Source organism: Colletotrichum tamarilloi (genome assembly GCF_030869305.1).
Source record: "Colletotrichum tamarilloi strain Tom-12 chromosome Unknown Scaffold_59.1, whole genome shotgun sequence".
NCBI lineage: Eukaryota > Fungi > Ascomycota > Sordariomycetes > Glomerellales > Glomerellaceae > Colletotrichum > Colletotrichum tamarilloi.
This window is the reverse complement of record NW_026849441.1, coordinates 1-24,025: the sequence shown is the minus strand read 5'-3', so window position 1 is coordinate 24,025 and position 24,025 is coordinate 1. Positions and strand designations below refer to the sequence as shown.

General features: G+C 54.5%; 12 protein-coding genes across 12 annotated transcripts; 6 read left to right on the top strand and 6 right to left on the bottom strand.

Annotated features, from left to right (window-relative positions):
• Nucleotides 1–45: 45 nt before the first annotated feature.
• Nucleotides 46–964, bottom strand: CTAM01_11213 (uncharacterized protein; the record flags this gene model as incomplete). The annotated part of the gene is made up of 2 exons (XM_060527224.1): nucleotides 46–730; nucleotides 783–964. The coding sequence occupies 2 exons, from the start codon at nucleotides 962–964 to the stop codon at nucleotides 46–48; spliced, it is 867 nt and encodes a 288-aa protein (XP_060378078.1).
• A 129-nt stretch (nucleotides 965–1,093) lies between these two features.
• CTAM01_11212 (uncharacterized protein) lies at nucleotides 1,094–1,444 on the bottom strand (the record flags this gene model as incomplete). The annotated part of the gene is made up of 1 exon (XM_060527223.1): nucleotides 1,094–1,444. One exon carries the CDS (start codon nucleotides 1,442–1,444, stop codon nucleotides 1,094–1,096), a length of 351 nt encoding a protein of 116 aa, XP_060378077.1.
• A 48-nt stretch (nucleotides 1,445–1,492) lies between these two features.
• CTAM01_11211 (uncharacterized protein) lies at nucleotides 1,493–1,880 on the top strand (the record flags this gene model as incomplete). The annotated part of the gene is made up of 3 exons (XM_060527222.1): nucleotides 1,493–1,540; nucleotides 1,645–1,769; nucleotides 1,835–1,880. The coding sequence occupies 3 exons, from the start codon at nucleotides 1,493–1,495 to the stop codon at nucleotides 1,878–1,880; spliced, it is 219 nt and encodes a 72-aa protein (XP_060378076.1).
• Nucleotides 1,881–2,104: 224 nt separating this feature from the next.
• Nucleotides 2,105–3,067, bottom strand: CTAM01_11210 (uncharacterized protein; the record flags this gene model as incomplete). The annotated part of the gene is made up of 3 exons (XM_060527221.1): nucleotides 2,105–2,392; nucleotides 2,452–2,663; nucleotides 2,716–3,067. Coding segments are annotated over 3 exons (852 nt in total), but the record flags the coding sequence as incomplete, so codon positions are not given.
• A 432-nt stretch (nucleotides 3,068–3,499) lies between these two features.
• CTAM01_11209 (uncharacterized protein) lies at nucleotides 3,500–5,016 on the top strand (the record flags this gene model as incomplete). The annotated part of the gene is made up of 6 exons (XM_060527220.1): nucleotides 3,500–3,550; nucleotides 3,623–3,673; nucleotides 3,732–4,435; nucleotides 4,500–4,618; nucleotides 4,774–4,811; nucleotides 4,975–5,016. 6 exons carry the CDS (start codon nucleotides 3,500–3,502, stop codon nucleotides 5,014–5,016), a joined length of 1,005 nt encoding a protein of 334 aa, XP_060378074.1.
• A 1,325-nt stretch (nucleotides 5,017–6,341) lies between these two features.
• Nucleotides 6,342–7,777, bottom strand: CTAM01_11208 (uncharacterized protein; the record flags this gene model as incomplete). Its single annotated transcript, XM_060527219.1, has 2 exons — nucleotides 6,342–7,305; nucleotides 7,395–7,777. 2 exons carry the CDS (start codon nucleotides 7,775–7,777, stop codon nucleotides 6,342–6,344), a joined length of 1,347 nt encoding a protein of 448 aa, XP_060378073.1.
• Nucleotides 7,778–8,504: 727 nt separating this feature from the next.
• Nucleotides 8,505–9,573, top strand: CTAM01_11207 (thymidylate synthase; the record flags this gene model as incomplete). Its single annotated transcript, XM_060527218.1, has 2 exons — nucleotides 8,505–8,656; nucleotides 8,715–9,573. The coding sequence occupies 2 exons, from the start codon at nucleotides 8,505–8,507 to the stop codon at nucleotides 9,571–9,573; spliced, it is 1,011 nt and encodes a 336-aa protein (XP_060378072.1).
• A 1,089-nt stretch (nucleotides 9,574–10,662) lies between these two features.
• On the top strand, nucleotides 10,663–11,904 carry CTAM01_11206 (centromere binding protein B; the record flags this gene model as incomplete). Its single annotated transcript, XM_060527217.1, has 1 exon — nucleotides 10,663–11,904. One exon carries the CDS (start codon nucleotides 10,663–10,665, stop codon nucleotides 11,902–11,904), a length of 1,242 nt encoding a protein of 413 aa, XP_060378071.1.
• A 1,617-nt stretch (nucleotides 11,905–13,521) lies between these two features.
• CTAM01_11205 (SH3 domain-containing protein) lies at nucleotides 13,522–15,583 on the bottom strand (the record flags this gene model as incomplete). Its single annotated transcript, XM_060527216.1, has 3 exons — nucleotides 13,522–14,451; nucleotides 14,507–15,280; nucleotides 15,425–15,583. The coding sequence occupies 3 exons, from the start codon at nucleotides 15,581–15,583 to the stop codon at nucleotides 13,522–13,524; spliced, it is 1,863 nt and encodes a 620-aa protein (XP_060378070.1).
• Nucleotides 15,584–17,730: 2,147 nt separating this feature from the next.
• Nucleotides 17,731–18,316, top strand: CTAM01_11204 (uncharacterized protein; the record flags this gene model as incomplete). The annotated part of the gene is made up of 3 exons (XM_060527215.1): nucleotides 17,731–17,863; nucleotides 17,916–17,998; nucleotides 18,113–18,316. 3 exons carry the CDS (start codon nucleotides 17,731–17,733, stop codon nucleotides 18,314–18,316), a joined length of 420 nt encoding a protein of 139 aa, XP_060378069.1.
• Nucleotides 18,317–18,773: 457 nt separating this feature from the next.
• CTAM01_11203 (uncharacterized protein) lies at nucleotides 18,774–19,007 on the top strand (the record flags this gene model as incomplete). The annotated part of the gene is made up of 1 exon (XM_060527214.1): nucleotides 18,774–19,007. A coding segment is annotated over one exon (234 nt), but the record flags the coding sequence as incomplete, so codon positions are not given.
• Nucleotides 19,008–19,825: 818 nt separating this feature from the next.
• Nucleotides 19,826–20,137, bottom strand: CTAM01_11202 (uncharacterized protein; the record flags this gene model as incomplete). Its single annotated transcript, XM_060527213.1, has 1 exon — nucleotides 19,826–20,137. The coding sequence occupies one exon, from the start codon at nucleotides 20,135–20,137 to the stop codon at nucleotides 19,826–19,828; it is 312 nt and encodes a 103-aa protein (XP_060378067.1).
• Nucleotides 20,138–24,025: the final 3,888 nt, after the last annotated feature.

Genomic DNA, 24,025 nt, shown 5'->3' with positions numbered 1-24,025 from the left:
CAAATCCGATTGAGTTGTGATCCAAATCATCCTTAAACGCCACGCCTACAGTTCCTTTTCCTTTGGTCTCTTCGCCAATAGGTCTTCACGACCGGTGGCTGGTGCGTTGCCAACGAACTCCTTACCACCGTACGACTCGAAGCCCTTGTGGAAGATCCACTCCACGGCGTTCTCGACCGGCTCGTCGAAAAGGCTAGGCAAGAAGGGTACGACAGCGAGGCCGAGACCAATGGGGCCCCAGGTCCTTATCTTCGGGTTCTTTGCGTTCTTGAGAGCTCGGCCAGAGTACCTCACGACGCTGTGGATGGTGAAAGCCGGAAGACCCATGCTGGCAATGCTCTGGAAGATACCTCGCTGGATCATGACTGTCCTGTAATCGTCCAGCGGCGCGACCTTGCCACCCGGAACCACTTCGCTGGGGTGCGTCGCATCTGACACGGCATCCGGCAGTCCCGTGATCTTTGCTTGCCGTGCCGTAAGCTGGAGGTGCGGGTTGAGGACGCGCTGGTTAGCCCAGTACGCCTTGTAGCCTTCGTAACTGACATCGCCGAGGATGTAGAGCCACGAGATTCCGTAGGCGGTGCGGACGAGACCGGGATGCGCGACAGGCCGGAAGGATTCGCCAATATCAGAGGTGTAGGCGACGTATCGATGGGCGGACATCATGATGGTGCGGATTCGTGTCACGTAGGCGGCATAACGGACGTTGGATTCGGTGGACTCGGGCGCACTGTCGCAAGTCAACTCAGCACTCTAGTTCAGTCGCAACGATCGGCACTCACTACCCGTCCACCAGCTCGTCGAAGAAGTTATCCTCTCTGTCTGACTTGTCAACTATTTTTTGCAGCGCCGCTGGCAGCTTCTCACGTGCCGGCAGCTTGTTGGGGTCGAACGTCTTGGCGCCATCTTCCTTTGGCGACTCTTTCGGTTGTTCCGGTGTCTTGTCCTGGCTTCTTCCCCACATGTTGTGTGCTTTTGGTGTTGATGTACGGATTACTTCGTCTGAATCTGAGCTATTACCACCCAGGTTCGCTTTTCGGAGGCTGGCGGCTTTATGTGTGCATGGATGGCGGCAGTGCTGGGGGAGGGGAGCCTAAAGGGTAATGTAGTCGCCCTGCGCCAGCGCGCGCCGGAAACGCCCGCGGCATGAATCTTCTGATGTCGGTTGTGACGTCGGCTGCTGCTTGGTTAAGAAAGGTGCATCGGGAGCTTCAGCCACCGAGTGCACTTGCATAAACTTATCCGTCTGTGGCGCAGCAGCGATACGGAGGTACATGTCGGTGGCTGGAAATCCCCGCTCTCCCGATACTGGCCAGAGGCTCAGAGCCGAAATTGAGGGCCTGACAATCCAGGCATTAGATTCTCCAGCTTCCGAACGAATTTCGAGCTCCGAGTATCGACATCCACGACGAATCTCATCCATCTCCAATTGCCTCCACCTCATCGAACCAATTCACCCCCGAAGGCTCGCAAACCCCCTAATACCGACAAAATGGTTCAGATGTACACTATCGCCGGCCGCCAGATTGGCTCCCACTACGTATGTCGCTATCCCGAGCGCGCCTCTCTGCCTCCGCTGCTCCCTGCAACTCCCGAACCCGGCCCCCGAGCATCATCCCAAGGCTAACCTCTCTTTCCGCGCAGCTGGCCATGGGCGTCCTCGCGACCCTCTTCGGCGGCGCTTCCTACGGCCTCAGCGGCAGCAAGCCCAAGGCTACTGCCACTCCCCCCATCAACGCATCTAGCTCCGACGAGGCCGACTTCATCAAGTGCGTCATTTCCCCCTGGACGGACAGGAATCCCTTCCCCATTTGCTGACGAGGAGACGTAACAGGAAGTTCTTGGACAGCGCGGACAAGGACGAAAAGGCGAAACACTAGACGGGCGATATTCCGGGCGAAGTCAATGGTCTCTTTGCGACCTAGTGTATTCATAGAGGGCTTGGTTGATGGGAATGAAGACATTTTCTGACCAGCAAAAACGCGACGACGACATGTACCGCGAGGGTGACTCGGAAGTCGATATCAGTACGCAATTTTTCACGATCTTTATCCAGCAACAATTGGTCTGGACGCAAGACGGATGATCCAATTGATAGAAGGGATTACCAGGGGACCAATCTGAACTCGTCGTCTTCAAACTCCCAAAACGTTCCCGAGGCAATGACGCCCTTTTCTGAATCTAATAATCGTACAAAGACTTCAGCTCCATCCACCGGTTCTTTGGTGCCGCGAAACCCGTTGAAGGCCGTCTTGCAGTGCCCGGGGCTAGTTGCCCAGAAGACGACTTTGTCATCGGACGACCTTCGTTCTTCGGCCAGGTGGAATTGCAGGGTCATCATGTTCAACGCAGCTTTTGCCATGCAATAGTTGATGGAGGCTGCTGGCGGAAGCTGTATGTTGTGTGAGACAAGTCTGCTACCGAAAAGTGCGGAAAGTGATGTGTGCTTACCTCCCCATTTGCTGTTCTTGTCATGCTGCCTCGAGCACTCGAGGTCATGATGACGCGAGCATATTCGGATTTGCGAAGAAGCGGGAGGAATGCTTGAGTGACGATGAGATTCGAAGTGACACAGTTTGCAAGCACAGAGTTGGTCGCGGACCGGACATCGTGGAGGTTAAGTGATTCTGAGACGGTGACTCTGGCGGCGTTATTGATCAGGACTACCATCATTAGCTGCCCGGATTCGCAGTGAGAAGATAGGTAGTAACTCACCATCTAGTTTACCATACCTCTCTTCAACGATGGTTGCAGCGGCGATAATGCTTCCGTCATCCTCAATGTCGAATGGGAGTACGTCTAAGGCTTCTTGGATACCAATGTCTCTCCATTTGCGAATCGCTTTTTCGCCAGACTCATGTGTGCGACATCCGACGAGGATGGTGAAGTTGCTAAGTCGACCGGCGATCGCCTGAACAATACCAAACCCGATTCCTCTGTTCGCGCCAGTGACAAGAATGATAGCCATGGTAACTGTACTGAAATACAAGATGCTTGGCACCAGAAACCTCCCAATAGACTCTACAATTGCTTTTATATCATCACGCCATGCTTTATGGCGAAGCTCGCTGCGAGTCGATCACCGGACTTAGTAAGTCGTATGGCCGTAAACCCGATGTTGGCGCCGGGATGGCGGAGCATGCTACTGTGTAAGCCCGATACGGCGCCAGTAAACTCTACCCACATCGTCCGAGCCCGTTTCGGCCCCAGTCACGGCAATGCCCCGTGTCGGAGCTCATGGCAGGCCGATCCATCATTAGACGCGGGGACTGATCCGAACCTTTTGCGGTTTATATCTCAGCTGAAAGTAACGGAGTTCTACTACTAAGAGAGGGAAGGCAAATTGTAGGGATTTTCAGGTGTTTGCTGCAAACGTGCTTCCCGTTTCAATTGGGGCCGTAGGGGTTAGTAATTTAGCTCAGCCAAGTAGTGTCAATGATAACTAACTCACCAGAAACAACATCCAAGAGAATATGTGTGCAAACAGAGCATCTTCATCATGACAACCATTGAAGAGAAGAATATCAAGTCTGTTGCGACTCCACTCGAGGTAAGAATATCCTTTACGGCTCGTAATGAGAGTCAACGATCTACTCAGATCTACATGCTCACTGCCGAGTAGATAGGCGATCGTCTCAGTCCGACGCCAGCATCACGTCCCAGCTCAAATAAGGTGAGAACCTCATGTTCCGTTAGAATCTTTCCTGGGTTGCTAAAGAGATATTTTGCAGGCGGGCATCTCAATCATCCAATACGACCCCGCTCTTACGTCCATAATCGGCCCAAGCCCAACTCATGCCCTCCTCCTATCCTCCCTAGACGCCTCAGCCAACGCCTTTTTCCACCGCGGATGCGTATACATCCCCTCCCGAAGAGAGCTATGGACGACCTCCGCCCCACTCGCAGCAACTGACCCTACGCGGCCCCCCACGATCCTCATGTCAAAGGTCAACGTCGAGCCCAGCAAAACCAACGACATGCTCGCCGTAAAATGGGCCAAGATGCGCCCGCCTCCAACCATGCCCATGCCGGCGGGCGGCTGCTTAGTCGGAGAAGACGTCGCCGTGTGGTGTTCCCAAGGAAACATGGCCTCGCAGACGGGCGGCGTGCTCACGATGCAGGCGGGTAGGCACCCGCAGCGCGTGGCGTCCGGCTATTACGGCCACGACTTCAACTCCCCGCACAGCGCGGCCGTCTCGCCGCTGGACAACGGCATCTGGTTCACGGACCCGTGCTGCGGGCACGAGCAGGACTTTAGGGCGCGTCCTCAGCTGCCGCCGCAGGTGTATCGGTGCGAGCCGAAGACGGGTGAGGTGAGGGCCATGGCGGATGGGTTTAAGCGGCCGACGGGGATTGCGATTGACGAGGAGTTTGAGACGGTGTATGTTGCGGATGCTGGTGGTGTGCGTGTTGATGGGAGTCTTGACTTGACTGAGTGAGTTCTTTGTTTCCTTGTTTCCTCGTCTTATTCCCCTTCAGCTCTGACTAAGGTATTTTAGACCGCGGAGTATCTACGCTTTTGATATTGTGAATCGAAGTGGTTCCGTCTTCCTGGCGAATAGGCGGCTGTTCGCCCTGGCTAGGAGAGGTGCTCCCATGCACCTCATGTGCGAGAATGGTAATGTGTGGGCGGCCTGTAGCGACGGCATTGAGATTTGGAGTAATGGCGGTTCATTACTTGGCGCAATTCTAGTTCCAGGCAAGTTTGACCGCTCTGAATCTGAGATTTCATTTTGTGTGCTCCTAAGGATGCTAACATGGCCTCTCTGGCAGGTGGTGTCATGAGCTTTTGTCGCGGGCCAGATGACACGGTATTTATCTGTGCCGAACAGAGGTTGTGGAGGCTCCAGCTGTCTGGTGATCATTCAGTTGCTAGCCCAGAGTTGCTTTGAGCTACAGTGATATAACTATGAAGACTGACATAAGGGTCTGGCTATCAAAAGTCTTCCTGATAACCACGCTTACTTTCAATAGGGTGAGGAAATTGTCGGAAGCATGGGTGTACAGTGGGCCTAGAAAGCAAGGTGGAATTCATGTAGCATCGTAAAACAATTCTTTACTCAGCCCGTAGTGTCTTCAGATCGAAAAACGAGGCACTTGGCTGCAAGATAGTAGGCTGGGAGATGGGGAAGATCCTGAATGTCTACGACTGCCTTTGGAAGTCGATGTGACCGCAGCGAAACCTCAACCTAAACCAAGCACAATAATATTCATCGGTTCTCTGGGAGTATTCAAAACTAGACATATTGAACCTGCTCACGCTGCTTCTTGAGTAATACAGCCATATGAAAGCTGGTAGTTTACACACACGTGGGAGCCTGCCAGCACGACTGATCTCTTCTTCTCATCGTTGTACGTTTACCCTTGAACAGACGCACCATGTTATGAATAAAATAGGATTTGAGCTGCCTGCAAGACACTAAAAAAGGTAACAGCTGATTTGTGCTTCCTGGGCACGCTTCAAAAAAAAACGATATTCACATGGTGGCACAATCTAGTCGTTGTGAGGGACTAAATCTCAGCTCTATCCCGAGGTTTTCTTCACACAAGATCGCAGTGTATTAGACGGTTTAAAGATTCCTCGCTTTGACGACACAAGCCAGTTTTAGCGTTTCACGTGCCGGGCGTACTTGTGTAAAGGACTCGCTCTAGACGGTCAGCATAGCTAGATTGGGAGATATTGAAGACTGAAATCGATTATAGAAGTATGTCCTTAGTAACTATGTAAAGGTTAGGGGAGGCAGTTGTTACGTCATGGAACAATATCAATCTCCTTTTTATCATGGAATATTTTCTTGTCGCAATCAATTGCATACCTCTCTTCATGTAGGTACTAACCAATAGAGAGTATGTGCTTCTCCTGTTTGAACCTATCGTATCGTATCCCAGCTCCTAGCCCAATGATCCAAAGGGTATGGAGGCTCATGCTGTAAACCTCGAGAAACTTCAACAAGTGCGGGAGTCGTCGGTGGCGTAGTTGTTTACGTCAATGTTACGAATAATAGACGCACGAGGAGCAAACCCACAACCAATATGATGGACTTTCCGTTCCAGACCAAGCACATACGACCACACCCATCGGAAAATTCGGGATCCCGTCCGCTCTCCCATAGACAAGCCGATGAGGGCCAGATCAGTAGTTGAGTCGGTGACGATCAGCGAATACCTGGTGTTGTATGTTTTTGAATTTTTTTATTTTTCATTGCCAAATCTGATGGTGGGCGACGGTGATAAAAAGACCACTGTGGGTCGGCGAACTCGATAACCAGTTGGAACGTAAGCCTCAGGGCCTGGAACTATTGTATTCGTATCAATAAGGACTATCTCCATCAATACGTACTCTAAAAACCTCCTTGTCCAGTCGTATCTAGCCGTCTACACACACCGAACTCCTGCAACATCTGCCCAACGACAACCATGCCCCCTATCGCAGGAGTAAAGCAAATAGCTGCTCCAATGATGACATAGAGATAGAACGACGTCTCAATGATGCGGAAATACTTTGCAACCAGCCAGTCTATCGCCCGCTGCATGAACGTCGCCCTGTCAAGAGCATACGCTATCGCGTCGTTCGCACGAATCTTGTAAACGCCGTGGATCTCAGAGGGAAACACAGTGAGCATCCTGATGACCGGACCCATGACGATGCCAAAGATGAGCCAACTGAGAATCCAAACTTGCTGGTAGATAGTGCTGTGCCCGGGGCTAAACCCAGTCACGCCCGCGACGAGGATGGCCGGCATTAGGAGAAGTACCGTCGTGACGGCAAAGTACGACGCATGAGCCGCTTGAGAGGGCCAAAAGGTCCGCAACGGCTCCTTGATGCTGTCGAGGTCGACGCTGGCAACCATGCCGGAGAACCTTCCCCCCAACCTCTTCGCCTTGTCGAGATCGGGGGTGTGGACGAGGTAGATACAGTTATACTCTGGCGTAACAAGAAGCGCAATGAGATTGACGAGAGACATGAACGCATACGGCGCCACAGTCACGCCGAAGGCGGCATAGCCATACCGCTGGAGCTGGTCGCCCTGCGTGCGGTAGACGGTCGTCACGCCCCACGCGGCTTGGCCCAGGGCGAACAACGCCTTGGGGATGTTGTACGTGCTGCCCAGCTGGATGTTGGAGCGATCGAGGTGGGCGGCCCCCGAGCCGGGAGGCGGCATCAGCGGCGTGCCTACGGGCACCTCGACCAAGATGAAGCCCTTGGGCAGGACGCAGGTCCCGTGGATGGTCCGGGAAGAGTGCACCCACCGACCAGCGCCGCGAAAGCGAGAGCGATACCATTGGGGGGTGGGGATATCGTACCTTTCAGCATGAACAAAGTTAGTCACAAGAAAATGCGTATTGATTTGAAATGCTTCAATATTCTAAAGCGGATTCTGTTCAACACTTACCAGCTTCGCGCCCTCTCAAAGTTCATCCGCCTCAAGGACGTTTCTATCCACGAGACCTTGGACCTCTCCGTCTCGTCGACGACCATGCATAGCGCCCCGGCCCTGATAGCCCGACTGAGCTCGTCGCGCCTGACCGTGCCGGCGTGGGAGAGGAGCCAGCGGGCGGCGCGCAGGGAGCCGGTGCTGGGTAGAAAGAGGGCCGTCAGGACGGTGAAGCAGGTCTCGAGGATGGATTCGCCGGGACGGCTGGGGAGGGTGAGGGCGTGGACGAAGTAGTTTGTTGCGTAAAAGATGACAAAGTCGGTCCAGATGGGAGGCGTACAAATGAGTCTTGGGTCGCCATGGTTGACGGTTCCCGGCGGTACGGTGATGGTAATGTTCATCGTCGGCCCTGAGGTTTTGTAGAATACAGACGCATCTCCGTGAAAGTGCAACTTGAGCAAACTGCTTAGATTGAAAGATTTGTCAAAGGAAACGGAGAGGCGGCAAATGACCGAGTAGAGGTTTCGAGTCCCCGGACACCGAGGTCCCGTATACAGAGCGTCTACGTCAGTTAAGAAGAAAGCTCAGCTCTCTTCAGAGACAACTCGTAGCATCGAAGTATTTGCCAATATAGGTGAACGCTATAAGTCGACAGAGCTCATCTGTCCGTGTATCTTGTAAACCCGTCACGCCAGGCAGTGACCTTTGAGGGGGGAGGGGAGAACACATCGTCACCGAGTAAGTCTCAAGCAAGTGGACATGACAAAATCCCGAATTCCCATCACACATGAACGTCAGGGGCGAATAGGAAAGATCCGACGGCTGAATCTACCGAGATGATGTTGAAACGACTTCTCAGCTCAGACTCGTCGGATTGGCTGCTCCCATTCGCCCAAAGTTCAGCAGAGATGGAACAAGCTCCGGCGCATAGAGATGCTGCAGCCGGCAAGACCCTTGCTCCCCGGCAGGGCTTATCTTATCAGTTGCGACCCCCTTGCCTTAGTCAGCAGAAATGCACTTTAATCAGACGCGTCAAGACGCGTCTTCCGCGGGGCATTCCATTTCGAGGAGACATCTCACTCTAGAGAAACCACAGAAACTTGCTTTTCCAACATCTTGGACGCAACAATGGCACCAGCAGCTGTCGAATCCACAAACATGTCTGTTCCCGAGAACCCTACGAAGCAGAATGGCGCTTCCTCTGCCAAGCGCCACGAGGAATACCAGTACCTCGATCTCGTTCGCGAGATCCTCGAGGAGGGCGAGCACCGTCCGGACAGGTAAGTAGAAGGAAAGCAACCCAAAGTAACGAGCACCATGAGTTGACACAGTTAACAGAACTGGCACCGGCACCTACTCAATCTTCGCCCCGACTCCTCTTAAGTTCTCCCTCAACAAGAACGGCGAGCCCCTCCTGCCCCTCCTCACAACCAAGCGTGTCTTCCTCCGCGCAGTCATTGCCGAACTCCTGTGGTTCGTCGAGGGCAACACATCATCGCTCGCCCTGAGCGAAGCCGGCGTCAAGATCTGGGACGGGAACGGATCGCGCGAGTTCCTGGACAGCGTCGGCCTCTCCCACCGCGAAGTCGGCGACCTCGGCCCCGTGTACGGCTTTCAATGGCGCCACTTTGGCGCCGAGTACGTCGACTCCAAGACGGATTACACGGGCCAGGGCGTTGACCAACTGGCCGAGGTCATCCACAAGCTCAAGACGAACCCCTACGACCGCCGCATCCTCCTTAGCGCCTGGAACCCAGCGGATCTGAAGAAGATGGCGCTCCCGCCGTGCCACATGTTTGCGCAGTTTTACGTCTCGTACCCGCGAGCCCGCGGCGCCACGCCCGCAAACGAGGAGAAGCCAAAGGGCCACCTCCATTGCCAGTTGTACCAGCGGTCTTGCGACATGGGACTCGGCGTGCCCTTCAACATTGCCAGCTACGCGCTCCTGACGCACATGATTGCGCGGGCGTGCGACCTGGTACCGGGAAGCCTCACGCACGTCATGGGCGACGCGCACGTCTACGCGGACCACGTGGACGCGCTCAAGGTGCAGCTGGAGCGGGAGCCAAGAGACTTCCCGCTGCTGGAGATCAACAACAGGGAGCCGGGGTGCAGCATTGACGGGTGGAAGGTTGAGGACTTTGTGGTCAAGGGGTATGAGCCGCATAAGACGATTGCCATGAAGATGTCTGTGTGAAAGCGACGAGGTCTATGCGTTGCGGCGGGGGGGGGGGGGGGGGGGGGGGAAGGGGGATGACAGTTGTTGTTTTTTGTTTTACTCTTTAGGGAGGGAGGAGGGGTCTGATTTTTGGCCCTTTGGTTGGCTCGGCATTGGGAGTTGGGATCGGAACTTGCATTAATGAAGTGCAACACACCCTCAGCATGTGGCATGAATATGAGGGAGAAGCTGTCAGCATTGAAGGAAAAGTAGGTAGCGTATTTTCTTGTCCAAGGTAAATAGACTTGTGGGAATATCAACCAGCATTGAATGGCAAGCTTGCTCGACGGAATAACTGGCCATTTCTGTGGTGACTGAAGTACATTGGAATTGATTCACGTCGGATCATCAACTTCGTTTACTGGCATTACGCCGAATGCATGTCGGATTCAACAGAGTGATCCAATTGCAAAACGGATATGAAACTTATCCGTAAATGACAGCTGCGAGTTGATGCAACCCACGCAGAGAAGCTTGGGCCAGGCACCCCAAACGAAATGTCCGGGCGCCTGGGACTTTTTTTGCTTCACGGAGCCCAAAGATAGGTACTTTGTAAGGTATGGGTAGCAGAGGGTAATTGGCGGTACCAGGAGTAGCTAGCTCATTGGATGCATAAACAAGTGACATGCAACCTTGGCGGATCTCCCTCGAACCGCATGTGCTGGCTGAATAAGCCGTGCTACAATCCTAATTCGTACGGCCCTCGCTTCGCTTGCAGCTAAACACTTGCGCTTTCCCACATTTTCCCTCTCCCAGCTTGCTCCCTCCTCTTCCTTAACCAAAACTCCCCCCCTTCAACCACTTCGTACACGGATACAACGATTCTCCCAAACCACACCACGACACCCAGACCACCACTGGCGGCCCCCTCGGCCCCCCCTTCATCCGATTAAACACCCTCCCCCCGCGTCTTGCACATATTCACATTACCTCAATACACGGGCTTTTGTCCACCGAGCGAAACCCCCGTTCGTCGCAAATCGCGGTTTTCGGTGGTGGTGGACGCGCGCGTCGAGCATCGGGAGGATAGTCACCAAAACGGAAAAGAGAGAAGTTCCTTCATCCACCATGTCGGACCACGACCACACCCAAGACGTACACCACGACGCCGCCCACGAACTCCACCACCCCTCACAACAACCCGACGTCCTCCCCGGCGGCCCGGATCCGGACGTCACCGGCAGCCCCGTCGGCGGCACACCCAAGGAGCGTCACTCCCTCACTCTCGACCAACGACGCGCCCTCCGCCGCTGGGCCAATGCCCAGACAATCCGCCCCAGCCACAAGGCCTGCATCGACTGGTTCTACGCCCAGTATGGCCAGCACATTTCCCAGTCCACCGTCTCCCACTCCCTGAGTCCCAAATACTCCCGCCTCGATGGCGACAACCCCCAGCTGAGCGGCAGCCGCCTGCGCTTCGGCAATTGGCCCGACGTCGAGAAGCTCGTCCTGCGATGGTACCAGCAGGTCCAGGCCACCGGCCGCCACCCGACCAACGAGGAGCTCGGCGAGAAGGCCAAAGCAATCTTCACCGCCCTCCCGCGCTACAAGGACGAGACGCCCCCCGAGTTCTCCCCCGGCTGGATCCACCGCTTCAAGAAACGCTACGGCCTGCTCATACGCCGCCAGCGCCGCCACGGCGACGGCGGCATCAACCCGGCCGAAGACATCGCCTACCTCGCCGACTGCGTGCCCCGCCTCATGGCCCTCTCCGCCGAAACCTCCCCCGCCGCCATCCGCGAAGCCATCCTCCGCGCCCTCGGCGTCGAAGCGAGCCTCCAAGTATGCGCCCTCGTCCGCGACGAGGTCCTCCGCCGCCTGAGCGCCGGCGGACCCGCGACGACGAATCCCATGTCCCCGACCTCGGCCGTCCAACATACCCCCGACCCGCACAGCGCCGACACAAGCCTCGTCGGCCCGCCGCCGCCACCACCCCCGCCGGGAAGCGACACGCCCATGTACGGCGACGAGGACCCGGACATTGTCCTGCAGAACGCGCTGCGCCAGCTGCAGCAGGAGGAGGCCGAGGCCGAGGCGACGGCGGCCGCGGCGAGAGAGGAGCGCGAGCAGCGGGAGCGCGCGCAGGGGACCGCTGCGGCGGCACTTGCGACGCCCGCCGTGCAGAGGGTCGTGTCTGCGTCGAACCGGTTCATGCCGTCTACGCCGGAGCTGAACCTGACGCCCATCAAGAACGACGACCCGGTCTCGGCCAACGAGAGGCCGCTGCGGTGCCCGTTCTGTGTGAACCAGCGTATGCTTAGGACGATTAAGGAGGCTGTCGAGCATATGTCTACGCACGTTGTTGTCTAGGGAGATTCGATTGCAGAAGACTGGGAAGGGTATTGAAGGTATGGTAAGGGTTTAGCGAAAGGGAGCAGAGTGATTATCAAACGGAAAACGAAAACCTCCCCAGCGAGGGATATTCCAGTAGTTGGTAATCCATATTTCGGGTTTGCCGACGTATATCAGAAGGATTATTAGAAGGCGATGGACCAGTCACCACTTTCACAAAACGAAAAAAGGCTTTTTGCTGTCGGATATGGGAATGCAGGTATCAAGGGAGGAAAAAGCACAGTCACGTTGCGCGTGTGTAGTTGTGTATATAGGTGTATGAGTGCCGGGGGCCTGAGGGAGTTGCTACTTTTTGTAACCTATTCTTACACAAGGTATCTTAATGATGAATCGTATGAACGCCATTTACTCTTCGACATAAGGTACCATGCAGCTAGTCTAGCTAACATTACCTGCCACCTACCTGTATCTTGGGACTCGTCCTGTCCCAATCACCTAATCACAACACGCAAAAAGACGAGAAGCCCAGCCCCCTACAAGAGGGGCCCACGAAAAGATCCTTCCAGGCCCATACCGACCTCTGCCGTCATGCGAAATGAAGCAAGGATGTTTTTTTTACAACAAGAAACGGGACTCGAGCCCGTGATCCGTAGGTGCGGCGCAACTCAGAAACAGAGATGACCTTCTCCGCTACACTACGGGCCTTGGTGATGGCATGAGGTATTGCTATTCATTATAGAGGGTATCGAGGGCGAATGAGAGGTTGGAATAAGCTGGAGACGGGTAGGTTCTGATAAGTATTCATCAGTGGGGCGAGGCGCGGACAGCAGGTTGTTTAGATACACGTCTATGGCTCGTGCACATGGTTCACATCCTCCTCACGCGTATCAGGATTAGGTAGGACTTATTGAACAGGCTCGTCTTGATTCATCTCTGGCTAAAATACGGGTATAGGGCCCGTCCCTTGCCCATCTGTCCGAACCTCATCCTCATTCGTCCTCACGTTCGTTCGCTCATCATCAGAACCCCCCAGAACCGGTCTTCCTTCCCGTGCACTTCGCCCGAGTTCTGAGGACCAAGCCACCGAGGGGAATCCCAGTTGAGAAAGGGTCTCGTGCTAAAATAAAAAGAATTGTGACAGCTCAAGTCAGCCGTCTAACCAATGAACGCCCGCCAATGTCCTCTCTCCGTGGTTCTCGTGGTGGAAACAAATCCGTCTTGCGTCTGTTTGAGAAACTCTTGGACAGATATAAACCCTCGAGGGCTGTATCAATACTTCTTTTTCCCCATCATCAACGTCAATAACCATCAAAAAGAAAATCGTAAGTGGGGACCCTTTCGAGGGCCAAAGAAGTTTAAGAGAAAGAAAAGGGAGCGTAGCCGCTTGCGCGAAGGAGAGTCGATCCACTGGCGCATCATGGTCGTATATCGAGTCCAGCTACTAAGAGAAAACAATATAGAAGTGAAAAATCAGCCATCGCCTGTGTAATAAGACAGTAGATAGCAACGCGTCGCGTGCGCTGGGAATCATGAAGTGAGAATGCAATGGCGGGTGGGGGGTATGCTTTTGTCTCTCAAGTAGTCGTGAAAACCATCTAGGAAAAAAGTCCGAGCTGAGTAGCACCTTGTCGAGCCTTAGACCTGCTCGACGTAGAGGAGGAGCTTCTCGTTCCTTTGCAAGGCGTAGTCCAAGTCGTTGTCGCTCATGAGGTTGGGCTTGTCGCCGGTGGGTTCGTCCTTGTAGAAGAGCTGGACTTCCTCGCCTACTGGGATCTTGAGCCTGTCCACAATCTTGTCGTACAGCTGCTGGAAGGAAATGTCTGTCGCAACCCGGATCGCGATGAGATCGCCGTTGAAGTAGAGCTTGATCTTCATGGCTTGAACTTGACCCTGGCCGATGGCAGGAGAAGGCTGTGACTGCGACAGAGATGACGGCTGCCGGTTCATTCCGGGCTGGCCCATCGCTCGTTGCTGAGCACCGTAACCATTGCCATTCAAGTTATTCTTGGAGGATTGTCGTGAAGCCGCATCTGCTGGTGATTCGTTCGATGAAGGCTGCGAGCCGCCCGATAGTCGGTATTCGTCGCTCGGCGCATTGGGGTCCATCTCGTAGTCGCCTTCTCTGGGGGCGAAGAATTGCTTGACGAGGGTACACCTTGCAATGTAGGCAGGCTGCGCGAGGAGGTTCTTAACGTAGGCATCTAGGTTGTGTAGCCGGCCTTCCGTGATTTGATCTGTCACATAGTTTACCGGACCAGGCATGTATGGGAGTGTACGCTTTTGCGTGCCGGTGTTTCCTGCCTCGGCCGGGAACTCGGTGAGCAAGGCAATCTGGAAGTCGTAGAAGTCCTCGTAGTATCTGGACAATTCCCAGTGACGGCCATCCTCCAGCACTGCTTCAATGACGAACCAGTACTTGTCTTCCGCAAAACAATACCTCGGAATACGGGCTGAGATGGGAGCGTAAAGCTGCGACGCTGGTTTGGCGTAGGGACTGGGTTGAGCAGCTTGCTGAGAGTTGCGTGATTGCTGGTAGCTAGCTTGTTGCTGCTGCTGCTGCTGCTGCTGTGTGGCATGCGTTAGCCTCAAGGTTTCCATGATAGAACGAGGAGAAACGTACATAGTTGGCACCGTTCTGTGAACTGGTGCGCCCGCCTTGTTGAAGACTCATGCGTTCCATTCCTTGCTCGATGGAGCCCTGTTGCGGTGCACCGTTGTCGAACTTGCCCAGTGTGATGCTGCTATTCTTGTAGTCGGCCGCCATCTTCTTCCATTCTTCGACCTTGGGGATGCCGGCCTTCTTGATTGCCCCGGAGGCGTCTCCGACAGCGGTGTCCGTCGCCATATCGCGTATTTCGACAAAAGATACGGGTATCAAGCCGGGTCCTCCCAATCTGCCGATAGGCTTGGCGACAAACCATTCGGGGTTTGATTGAGCAATGACGATGATGGCCTCACCAGCCTTGGCCTCCAGCTCGTCGGCGCGCTCTGCAACAAAGTCGTACATGACGATACCATAGACCATCGCGCCGGACCTGCTGCCGGACCTAGACATACGCTGCGTCGGCTGAGTTGCGGGTGGTGATTGCATTGCGCCGGGAGGCGGCGCAGCCTCGGCATAGCCGGAATCGTGATCGGGGTTCTTGGAAATTGTCGGAGACATGGTTGGTGGCCGGGGCATAGCACCGTCGGACTGGCCACTATCTCTTTCGGTTCGGCCTAATGCTTGGAAAAAGGCTACAGGTACGAGGCCGCGGGCGTCGGGCAGTGCTGGGTTGCAGGCTTCGTACCAGTCGGGGTCGTTCTCTCTGCCGATGACGTGGAAGAAGTCGCCGCGCGAAAAGCTCAGCTCTTGGTTGGACTGGGCTTCATAATCGTATAGGGCTCGGATAACCTGGTAGGTGGATTCCAGCGGTCAGCATACGGAGTAAATGCGATTGCGTAGTTGTCAGCTTTCCCCCCACCATACGCATACGCGCGTGGTGGAGGCCCAGGCGCATGGGGCAGCATGGGGATTGAGGCATCTATCAGCACATACCTTCTTTGGGGGGACAATAGCAACAGCAGACTTGGGGGCAATGTTGACTTTGGCATTATCCTTTTCGCCCTTGATGGACCGACGGAGGGCCTGCATAAGGTGAGGGACTGTCAGTAAGTGATCGGAAAACCGATTTCTGGACATTGATTCGCGATTCATCGTGGGTATGAGCATGGGCGCATGCGGGGTTGTTCATATACGGCGGAAAGTGGGAGAAAGGGAGCGCAAAATGTCGCAAAAGGGCTGAGGGCAGAGATACAGAGAGGTAGAAACAGAGCGCATGCAAGATTGTGCACCGGTTTCTTTTTGGGGAGGATGTGAAGTTGTGAGAAGGAATCGCAAGAACACAAGAGTGGTGTTTGGTGTTTGGTATTGGTGGTGGTGGTGACATGCGCGCGCACACGACTGGGTTTCTGGAAAGAGGGAGAGAAACTGTTGATAGGGGTGGGAAGAGGGGGAAGAAGATGGATGGAAATGCGATGCAAGAAGCAGAGAGAGAAAGAGAGAGAGAGGATTGCACAACAGCAGGTACCAGGAGGCAGGAGTGTGGAGGATGACGAACCTTCATCTTGTGTGACGCTCCCTCACTTTGGGGAGGAGAGGACAGCTGCAGATTCTGGCAAGAATTAAGTGCGATGCTGTTGCGAAAAGGAAGTTGAAGTGGGAGTGGTGACGGGGGGCCCTGTTGCACCACACGGGAAAGTATGAAGTGGTGGTTAGGTACTGAGTGACTGACTGACTACTGACTGATGTTAGGCAGGTGCAGGCAGGTCAGGTCAGGTCAGGTCGAGAGAGGGAAGATAGGGATAATTGGGTGGGAAATGCTCCTTCCGCCAGGCAAGGCAAGGCAAAGTAAGGAAGGCAAGGCGTGATTGGGCGCAAACCAGGGGGTCTTCGTAGGGGGTGGGCGTGGATTGCGTGGATCAGTGTGCAACTATAAGCGACACTGCGACAAGACGAGACCTAAATGTCGATGTCCGTTGAAGGTGCAAAGTAAGTGGTGCAAGTATGAGTGTGTTGCAGTTCCAGTTGCTGTTGCTGTTGCTGTTGTTCGTGTGTGTATACCAGGCGGGATTCTCTCCAAGAGATGAAGGAGGAGAGGTGTTGCTAGGTTGGGTTTAAGTTGAGAGTGTTGTTCCTTCCACTGATGGCTTGTTTTCTTTTTTTTCCCTTTTTTTCTTCCCTTCGACGGAGGGAAGGAGAGAGGGGGGGGGATTGATTGATTGGGACTGGTAGGTTACCGGGACCAGGCTGATGCCAGTGCGAACGGGAAGGAAGGAGGGGCGATGATGACTGGGTCGCACTTTCCCTTCGGATTGCGTTCCTTACTTGAGTCGTGGGGGAGGTGCGGTTGGTGGTGGAAGGCACGGAGTGGTGGTGGTGGTGGTGGTGGTGGTGGTGCTTGCCGTGGACCGTTGGGCTTTCTCTGGAAAGGAAAGCGACGGGCTGAGAAATGGTGCGGCAGGCGGAAAGATCGACGGGTAAAAGTCGTTGGTTCCTTCTTGAGAATGTTCTTTATCCTCCCAAGGTCTTCTTGTTCGACGTCGTCGGCCTCGGTGTTTGGCGTAGGTTTCCTTTCCTTGCCTTTCCTTTCTCTTTTCTTGCACAGCTCCTTTCTGCTCTGTCCGTGCGACTTTTCGATCTTTCTCTCGTCTGCCCGTTTGTGTGTGTCTCTCCAATACGCTTTTACCACGCGATCAGTTTCGACAATGTCCTTCCGAGTTTTCCGCTTCGTTTTTTTTTTATTTTCTTACTTCACACGGAGCAAAAAGAAGAAAAGAAAAATCGTTTCCACTGGATATCGGGCTGGCGCAGTACTTCGTGGGATTGTCTCTCCTCTGCTTTCTTATTCGGACTCGGAAGACGGCTGTATCCTTCTCTCTTTCTCGGCCTCCGAAACAGGGTGACCCGCGACTCAACTCGGGCTACACGGTACTCGGCGGGGTCGCAGGGGTCGGATGTGAGGTTGGCAGATGCACAACTTCTCGTCGTTCCTCGATCAATGACTGTCGTCCAAGACTCCAAACTTGAGCTTTTCGAATGCGCGACCAAGTGCAAAGATTGCGCTGAAGTGCGGCGTGCGGCGGACTTGCTGCGAGTGACCTGGAGGGTTGAGAGGAGGTGAGGGAAGCGACTCGAGAGAAAGCGGCGCGGACGGACGAGGGTAGAAAAGGCTCGTTCGCCCAACCAAGCATCTGCCCAAGGTGCCTGGGTACCCCGTACTCACTACCACCTACTTTACTCACTTTACATTACGGAGCGCTGCGGCACACACACACACACACACACACACACACATACACACTATGACCACACTCCAACGCCCGGGATGGACTCCCATGGCCCAAATCCCACCAGACCAGACGAATCGAGGGGGAGACGGTTGGAGAGGGCTTGACTGGTGGGACTCGCCGACGAGGGTCGCCGACACCCCGGTCTGTACCCGTCTATCCAGTCTGCCCACTGGGCGTGGGTGGGTAAATTGCGCTAGGGTTACGGGTGGGTGTCCTGCCCTCCAACGAGGGTGTCAACTTGCAGATGGCTATGGATGGTGGCATGCGTCTCGCCACGGGAGTATGTGGGCAAAGGCCCTCGTGCGCCGTGTCTGTCACCTTGTGTGCCGCGTCGCCTGCCTTTCGCATGCTCTGCTGCCAGGCTGTGCGAGACAATGCTACTGACCATCAACCGTGCTTCAAGTTCATGGATGCCATCCATAGGAGAATGTTTCTTCTTCAACCTTCGTCTACATTTGCTACAGCCTTTGGCGCACCAAGTCTCCGACAACCGTCACTTGGCAGTACACTTACACCATCACAGCTAGAACAGCAGCCACCGTCAGAGATCGCTCCGTCTGGTAACGCAGCAACAGCAAGTTCGGGAGGCACCCGGTGACAGTTGACTGACAGACCAGTCCGAAGACATCGAAGCCGTCGCCCACGAGCACGGAGACTAAAACCGTCTTACGTACGGACCGGGCATTGCGCGAAACCACAGCGGGCGTGGTGGCCCAGCAGCAGCAACCCTCAGATGGAAAGCTTAAATCACCCCCCAAAAGTCTGCCATGGAGATAGCAGTCGGGAAATGTCACGAGAGCCGATTCTACACCATACAGTCCTCCTTCCACTCAACGGAACCACAGAGAGCCAGCTCTCGGTACGTTGGATGTCCAGTTGTCAACGCCCGATGGATGCCTTTGGTCGCATTCTTTGTGCGGCATAGTCATTTCAGGGCCCAGGGACTAGCAGCTCGAGTGCCAGTCGCAGCTTGCAGCTGCATGTCTCGCCCTTCTGCTCCCTAAGCCTCATACTGGAGGCAGCCACCGGCTCTGAGCCGAAGCACCATACCTAGCTCGAATCTCTGGACGACAGTGAAGGGTCGCGACAGGCCAGCTATAGCAGCACAAGACTCGGTGCGTAGTGCCTATGACGACGGCACTGGATTTCATCCAAGGGCGCTAGAGCAGCTAGCGATGGGGATACAAGACAGCTACCAGTCAGCGAGCATGACTTTTACCCTTCGACGACAAACTAGAATCCACCTTCTTTCTCAGCTATCGTCCGAGACGCCCTCGTTTAGCGTATAGCTGTCAGCTTTCCAATAGTCTTGTCCTTCTCTACAGCTTACCGCAAGAAGGGCTGGAGCTGTGCAACCATCAACAAGCCAATCTGCCGCAGCAGTCGACATCGCACAGCGAGAAGCCTGGCTAGCGGTTGGGCCGCTTGCCGTCAATACTGTCATACCCTGGACCCCATCCCCTGAGGGCATCCTCCCCGCGGTTGCTCAGCCTTTGCCACTGTCTCCCTGGGCGCGCACATGGCAAAACCTCCACTCAAACACAGACCTTTTTTGGATTTTCGCAAACACCCCTCCTCAAGCTAGATTGAGCTTTGCACGCCCCCATGCGACACATCAGTTTACAACCAATGACAAGAGCAAAGAGCTTTTGACACTTGCTTTTGCATGAACTGACCTCGCTCTTGAACAGCTTATCCCGTCTCTGGCAGAGTTGGATGAGCTCCCCCGGATGGCAGTGCGACGCAGGGGACTGGTCAAGAGATGGAAACTCATGGCGGCACCTTATCGATTAACGCAAAGACTCCTTCGCTCCCTTGTGATCCCGAGCAATGCAGGAAGAAGGGGTATCCTGTGCCCCCCATCTATCGGCCACACTCTAGCAGAGTTCTTCCTTTTTCTCAATCAGGGACAGCTCACTTGAACAAATGCCTCTTGGTTAGGACCCCTGTACGCGGCGGGCCCGGACGGTAATTATCTCTTTGGGACCCATTGAGTTCCAGCCTAATAAGTTCAACGGCCTGGACGCCACTTCGGCCTCAACCCAACCTACGGTCGAGCCCTGTCACACGGAATCTTTCCCCGGCCACCAGGCCGAGACAACACGGCCTATCCGTACCTTAGACCTCTCCGGTATAACGTGAGATTGCGGCGTCTACCTGTACGGCCTGTTGTTGTCGCGATTGGTGTCATCGGAAGAGCTGCACTTCTACGGCCAGGCGGTAGGCTTATAAGTCTTGCGCAGACTACGACGTTGTCACAGATCTCATCGGTTGCCATGCGGCTTTCGGGCGGCCTGGAACGCCGCGGATGACGCAGCATATCCCACCAAAAGGTGCTAGCAAGCAATTGCATGGCAAATATCCCGACGTTTATTACAAGGGTCTCGTGGATCCAGTGCGATCCACGCCAAGCTGGCATCGCGAATCTTTTTGATATCGTCTGTTGATACTGGTCATGCGGACATCGACAGGCCAATATGGGTAATGGCACACATTCGACTCCTTATGCGCATTCCAACCCTTCTTACAATGGCCTCCACCGTCGAGACGGCTCAAAACCTAATCGGCTTTTTGTCTGAACGACATGGCGATCTTGCCCTACCGTTAGAGGTTCAAAGCCTGCGGAGTGAGGATACACTGGTCTTCACGCTAGCAAAATACGCTTGCGAGGATTCAAAAGTCTAGGCCAGGCCAGAATGCGTCTTAGCCAATTGATCAGCAAGGAATGGAGGACCAGCTTACGCGCCGACGCGTCGGTTCAGGCTTCCTCAATTTGGCGCGCGCATCCACAAAAACAGTCCTGCAGCCATTGTCAACCAAGTGAACCAACAATGTCGAATCGCATTCCGCCGCTTTCAAAGTGCATTTTCTTCCGTTGGTGCCGTCAGATACCTACCGGCCCTTTCTGCGAACTACATGTCAGGGCCAACGCCGTTGTACCTTGCATAGACGTTGCCCATGCACGCCTCATCAGAATGATTTCATCTACCGGCTTCCCTGGCACCGCTACTCTTCCCAGTCCGTCCCAGGTTTCCGACGCCTCGAATAGATTGCTACGTTCTCCATTCCCCCACCCGTGGTGCTCTTGATGGCGCCTTGGTCTTGCCCAGGTCCCAGGTGCGCTAAATGGCTGTTGCAGAGAGAAACCCCGCCAACGACCCATTTCAGTGGGACAGTTCAGGAACGGTATCCTGGCCCCTTCTTGGCCTTTCCACTGCCTGACGGATGTGGCAGGGCTGGCTGGAGAAAAGCTGGATGCTTTTAAACCGCATCTCTCTGCCGCTGATGTCGATCGCTACCGGTGTTAGTTTCTGTACAGCATTCACGGAACGCGGCTGGCGCTCGAGTAGACGCGGATCGAGTTGACGTTGCAGGGGCTCATTTGGGATTACCAAGCCTACGGTACGGACACTCTGCACTGCAACTTGCGCCGGCCCCATTTGGCTCTTACACCAATGCTTGGTAACCCAAAGCAGCAGCATATAGAAGCACTTTAATGGGCGTGACGTAGGACGGAATATTGGCAGCAGAGCCGCGTCTTCTGCCGACCCCACGGCACCATATCCCCCGTTCTCATGCGCACCGATACACAGTTGATCAAGTTGGCCTGACATGTCTCCCGACTATGCTACTTGTCATCGACTCTAGAAGCTTCTCAGATTCACAGCTCCCGGTAAATCGCATCTGCAACAGCGCGTCGTACGTCCAGTGCCATCCATGGCATGCGAAACCCGCTGATATCCAAGCAAGACAATGCGCCAGGCATGTCAAGCCCGATAGCGAGACTCGCATTCCAAATACCCCGGGTCACGTTAACCCACACTTTTGCATTTATCTTGGCTACTACTACTCTACTGAGCTTGCGGAGCAAGGTCTAGCTTTAACCTCGTGCCGCAGTTGTGTTCGGATCCAGCCCGTCCCGTTCGTGGGCACGACACAACTTGAAACTCGACGTCCCATGTCGCCTGAAACGGGGCAGAGAACGGCATCATCACCAATGAAAGGCCAGGAAAACGCACCCATTCTTTGCGACTTAAAGTGCTTTCAGAGTTCCAAATAGGACGGAGAGGAACCCTGGCCCGTCCCTGGTTGATGATCTTCAAGTCAGGGTTGCCTCACATCGGGATGCCCTGGCCAGAAAGTGAGACCTGTCAGCCCCAATCGCGGGGTGAGTGAGAGAAACGGAAGTGCAGTACCATATTCCGGAGCATCAAATACGTAGCGTTGACCCTGAACGCCCAACTAGAATGGCTCATTGGGCCAAGAATCGAATGCCCTGTTGAGATGACGGGCGATCACTTACAGTGACGATGTCTCTAGTCTGCTTCTACTATCATGAGTCGTCGGCTGCGCCAACGGTACCAGAGTGAACGGGCAGACTCAGTAGAACAAGCTGTATTCGGCCAATGGACGCCAATCGTTCTCTCGTCAGTGCCTTAAAAAAGCAATTTCGGAAAGACAGGCTACACCTCTTCACCACCCATACTTACACCTCGAAATCAGGCCGAAACAATCACAGAAAGACAGCCGGCATGCAAAGTCCCGTTCACACCATTCCGTAGCGCCGATCTTCCGCCGCCGACTCGCGGGCTCTAGGAAGGACACCAAGTGCCACTGCCGTTCGGTGGTCGACTCTTGGTAGCGAACGGCTGACTTGGCGCAGGGAGAAGGGATCTCTCGCATGGCCTTGGTCCACGATGCAACACCAGACCACCAGGACGCGTCCTCCTCGGCCCTTGCAGAAGGCGCTCTTCTTTTAGTCTTTGTCGGCCTTCCTCGGAGTGGCAAACCGTGGCGGCTCTTCCCGCGGGACACCACTGTCCCCGGTCAAATCAGGTATTTTGGACTCGGATTCGGCACACGGCAGACGGTCTTGCGGGCCAATGAGTTGTACGGACCAACGGTCTGCCCGTCCAGAAATAGCATGCGCAGTCCCCTTTGACGACCAAGCATAGTATAAGGTAGCTGGGGTTACAGATTGCTCTCGCAACCCTGCTCTCAGTTGAAGAGGTCGCCACTGCTCGAGTGGCTTCACAGAGCATTGCATTTTCAAGAGGCCCGGTATGCGATATGAGACCTGCCGTCTATGTGGAGTATCACTCGGCTGCCTTTCGCTTGACGTATCCCGAACAGGATTCGTCGTGGTTTATACGCGTGTACGAGCATCCAGTGAAGAAGATCTGCCGCCTTCTCAACGAGGATTTAAGCCAGCTCGGCCATACTGATGATACTTGTCGATTTCTGGTGACGTCTTCCGCAAGCCCGGTCTCTATCATGCCAAGCAAGAGATTGCAAAATCTCTCCTCCACCAATACAGAGCAGTACCGCGAGATATGTAAAGTTGTCTTACACCACCAATAGGACCTTCTTCGGCGCTCTACTCTCAGGCGCGAAGCTTCACCGAAACTCAATCCAGAATATACTGTAACAAGCACCCCTATCACCTTGTTGTTTCCATTCGGCCCCTTCCACCTAGCTTAAAAGCTTGCTCATACGATGCTATAGCTTCTTAGCCTTTTACCTTCTTTTGTTTTCCCATGCAGCTAATATCATCCATTACTCCCTCGATGTGCCTGACCATCTAAGCCCGGGATGAATGGCGTGGTGAGATGGGTGGACAGACGCCCGGGACCCCGTGCGGGTTGTGCGTGCGTCTGCAAGTGCACGGCCGGGGGATGTCATACCGCGCGAGGGGATTTCTGCTTCGAGCTGTTGTTTTCTTTGACCCAACGAGAAGCCGCAGGGAGAAAAAACAATATCCGAGGGGGGAAAGCTCGAGAGATTGAGAGATAAGAGCAGAGTTTGGCCTCATGATTGTGTGGGTTTCCAACATCTTACCGCTCTTGCTATCGTAAGCTTACACCATGGGCTCCAGCACGGCCCGCCCCCGGACCATCTCCAATGAACATCTTTTCCCTTTCTCTCTTTTCGAACGGGAATGAGATGCCCGTGGTTCGCCTGAACCTCTGTTATTACGCCCGGTTCGGATGAGTTTATCCCGTCTGCAGCTAGTTGTACTTGGAGATGTCTATGCGAGAGTCGCGGGGGTCTAGGCCGAATTCGTGGAGGAACTCGGCGGAGGTGGAAGTATGCAGGCAGGTCAGTAGGTAGGTAGGGTAGGTAGCCTATCTTCCTCGGCCCTGATCGGGCAGTTGGTAATGTGCGAGCATACTGGAGGTTGAGGATAAGGTTGAACTTGAGCCTTGCTCGTCTTTCCGGCGTCACGGTCCCGTGATGCTTTTTGAAACTTTTACTAGACTGTGATACTGTCAGGCTTTCCTTCGTGAACTAGGCTATGACGGGGGGG